General features: G+C 71.0%; 1 protein-coding gene across 1 annotated transcript in view; it reads right to left on the reverse strand.

Moving 5' to 3' along the window:
* The window catches only part of SKI (SKI proto-oncogene), a 7,094-nt gene extending 6,149 nt beyond the window's left edge, over window positions 1-945 (reverse strand). The window contains exon 1 of the mRNA XM_012734531.1: window positions 6-945. Within this exon, the coding sequence (XP_012589985.1) occupies window positions 6-877 (872 nt within the window). The 5' untranslated portion in view covers window positions 878-945. The remainder of the gene's footprint in view (window positions 1-5) is intronic.
* Window positions 946-956: the final 11 nt, after the last annotated feature.

Here is a 956-nt window from a genome sequence, read left to right on the forward strand (position 1 = left end):
GGGGCACCCGCCGCTTGTACTTGCTGGCGTAGTCGAACTTCTCCTTGACGTCGTCCAGGCAGCGGCCGAGCCGCGCCTGCTCCTCCTTGCCCGCGTAGTCCCGGCTCAGCAGGATGTAGGCCCGCCAGTTGGCCGAGTCGAAGCCCCAGTGGCAGGTCCGGTTCTCCAGGGCCTTGTGCGAGTGCACCACGAACTTGTGCGGCGGGTACAGCAGGCGGCAGTCCAGGCACTGGATGCAGGCGGCGCTGGGGCTGCTGTACAGCTCGGGCACCAGCAGCCCCTGGCACTTGCCGAAGCACTCGTGGTACACGCGCACGCTGCGCTCGCCGAGCTCCAGGCCCAGCGCCAGGCTGGCGGCCAGCTCCTTCTTGCAGGGCGGCGGGTAGGCGCCGCCATACAGCAGCGCGTTGCACAGGCGCTCGGCGTCCGTCTTGGTGATGAGCCCGCACGAGGGCGCCGAGAAGGGCAGGATGCCCATGACTTTGAGGATCTCCAGCTGGTCGGCCGTGCAGCGCGAGCAGTAGATGTGCAGCTCGTCGCACACCGAGTTGATCTGCTGCAGCGAGAAGTCGCGCAGCACCGAGTTGAGGATCTGCGGCAGGCACAGGCGCTTCTCGCCGCCCACCACGAAGCACGAGATGGTCTCGCCCTCCAGCACGGTCTCGCAGCGCTCGGTGGAGCGGTCCGACGGCATGAAGAAGGGCCCGGGCAGCACGGGCGGCGGCGGCTGGATGGCCGGCAGGTGCAGCACGGGCGGCGGCTCCGCGGCCGCGGGCACCGGCGCGGGCACGGCGGCCGCCTCCTTGGCGCTCTCCTTCTTGTAGGCCTCCTGCGCCCAGCGCGCCGAGAAGGCGGCCGGGCCGCCCAGCGAGCTCATGGAGCTCAGGTGGAACTGCTCCAGCGTCTTCTGCAGCCCCGGGTGCGGCTGGAAGCCGCCGCGGCCGCCCGCCGCCGCC

The sequence above is a fragment of the Condylura cristata genome, unplaced genomic scaffold (assembly GCF_000260355.1).
Source record: "Condylura cristata isolate star-nosed mole 26May11 unplaced genomic scaffold, ConCri1.0 scaffold00058, whole genome shotgun sequence".
NCBI lineage: Eukaryota > Metazoa > Chordata > Mammalia > Eulipotyphla > Talpidae > Condylura > Condylura cristata.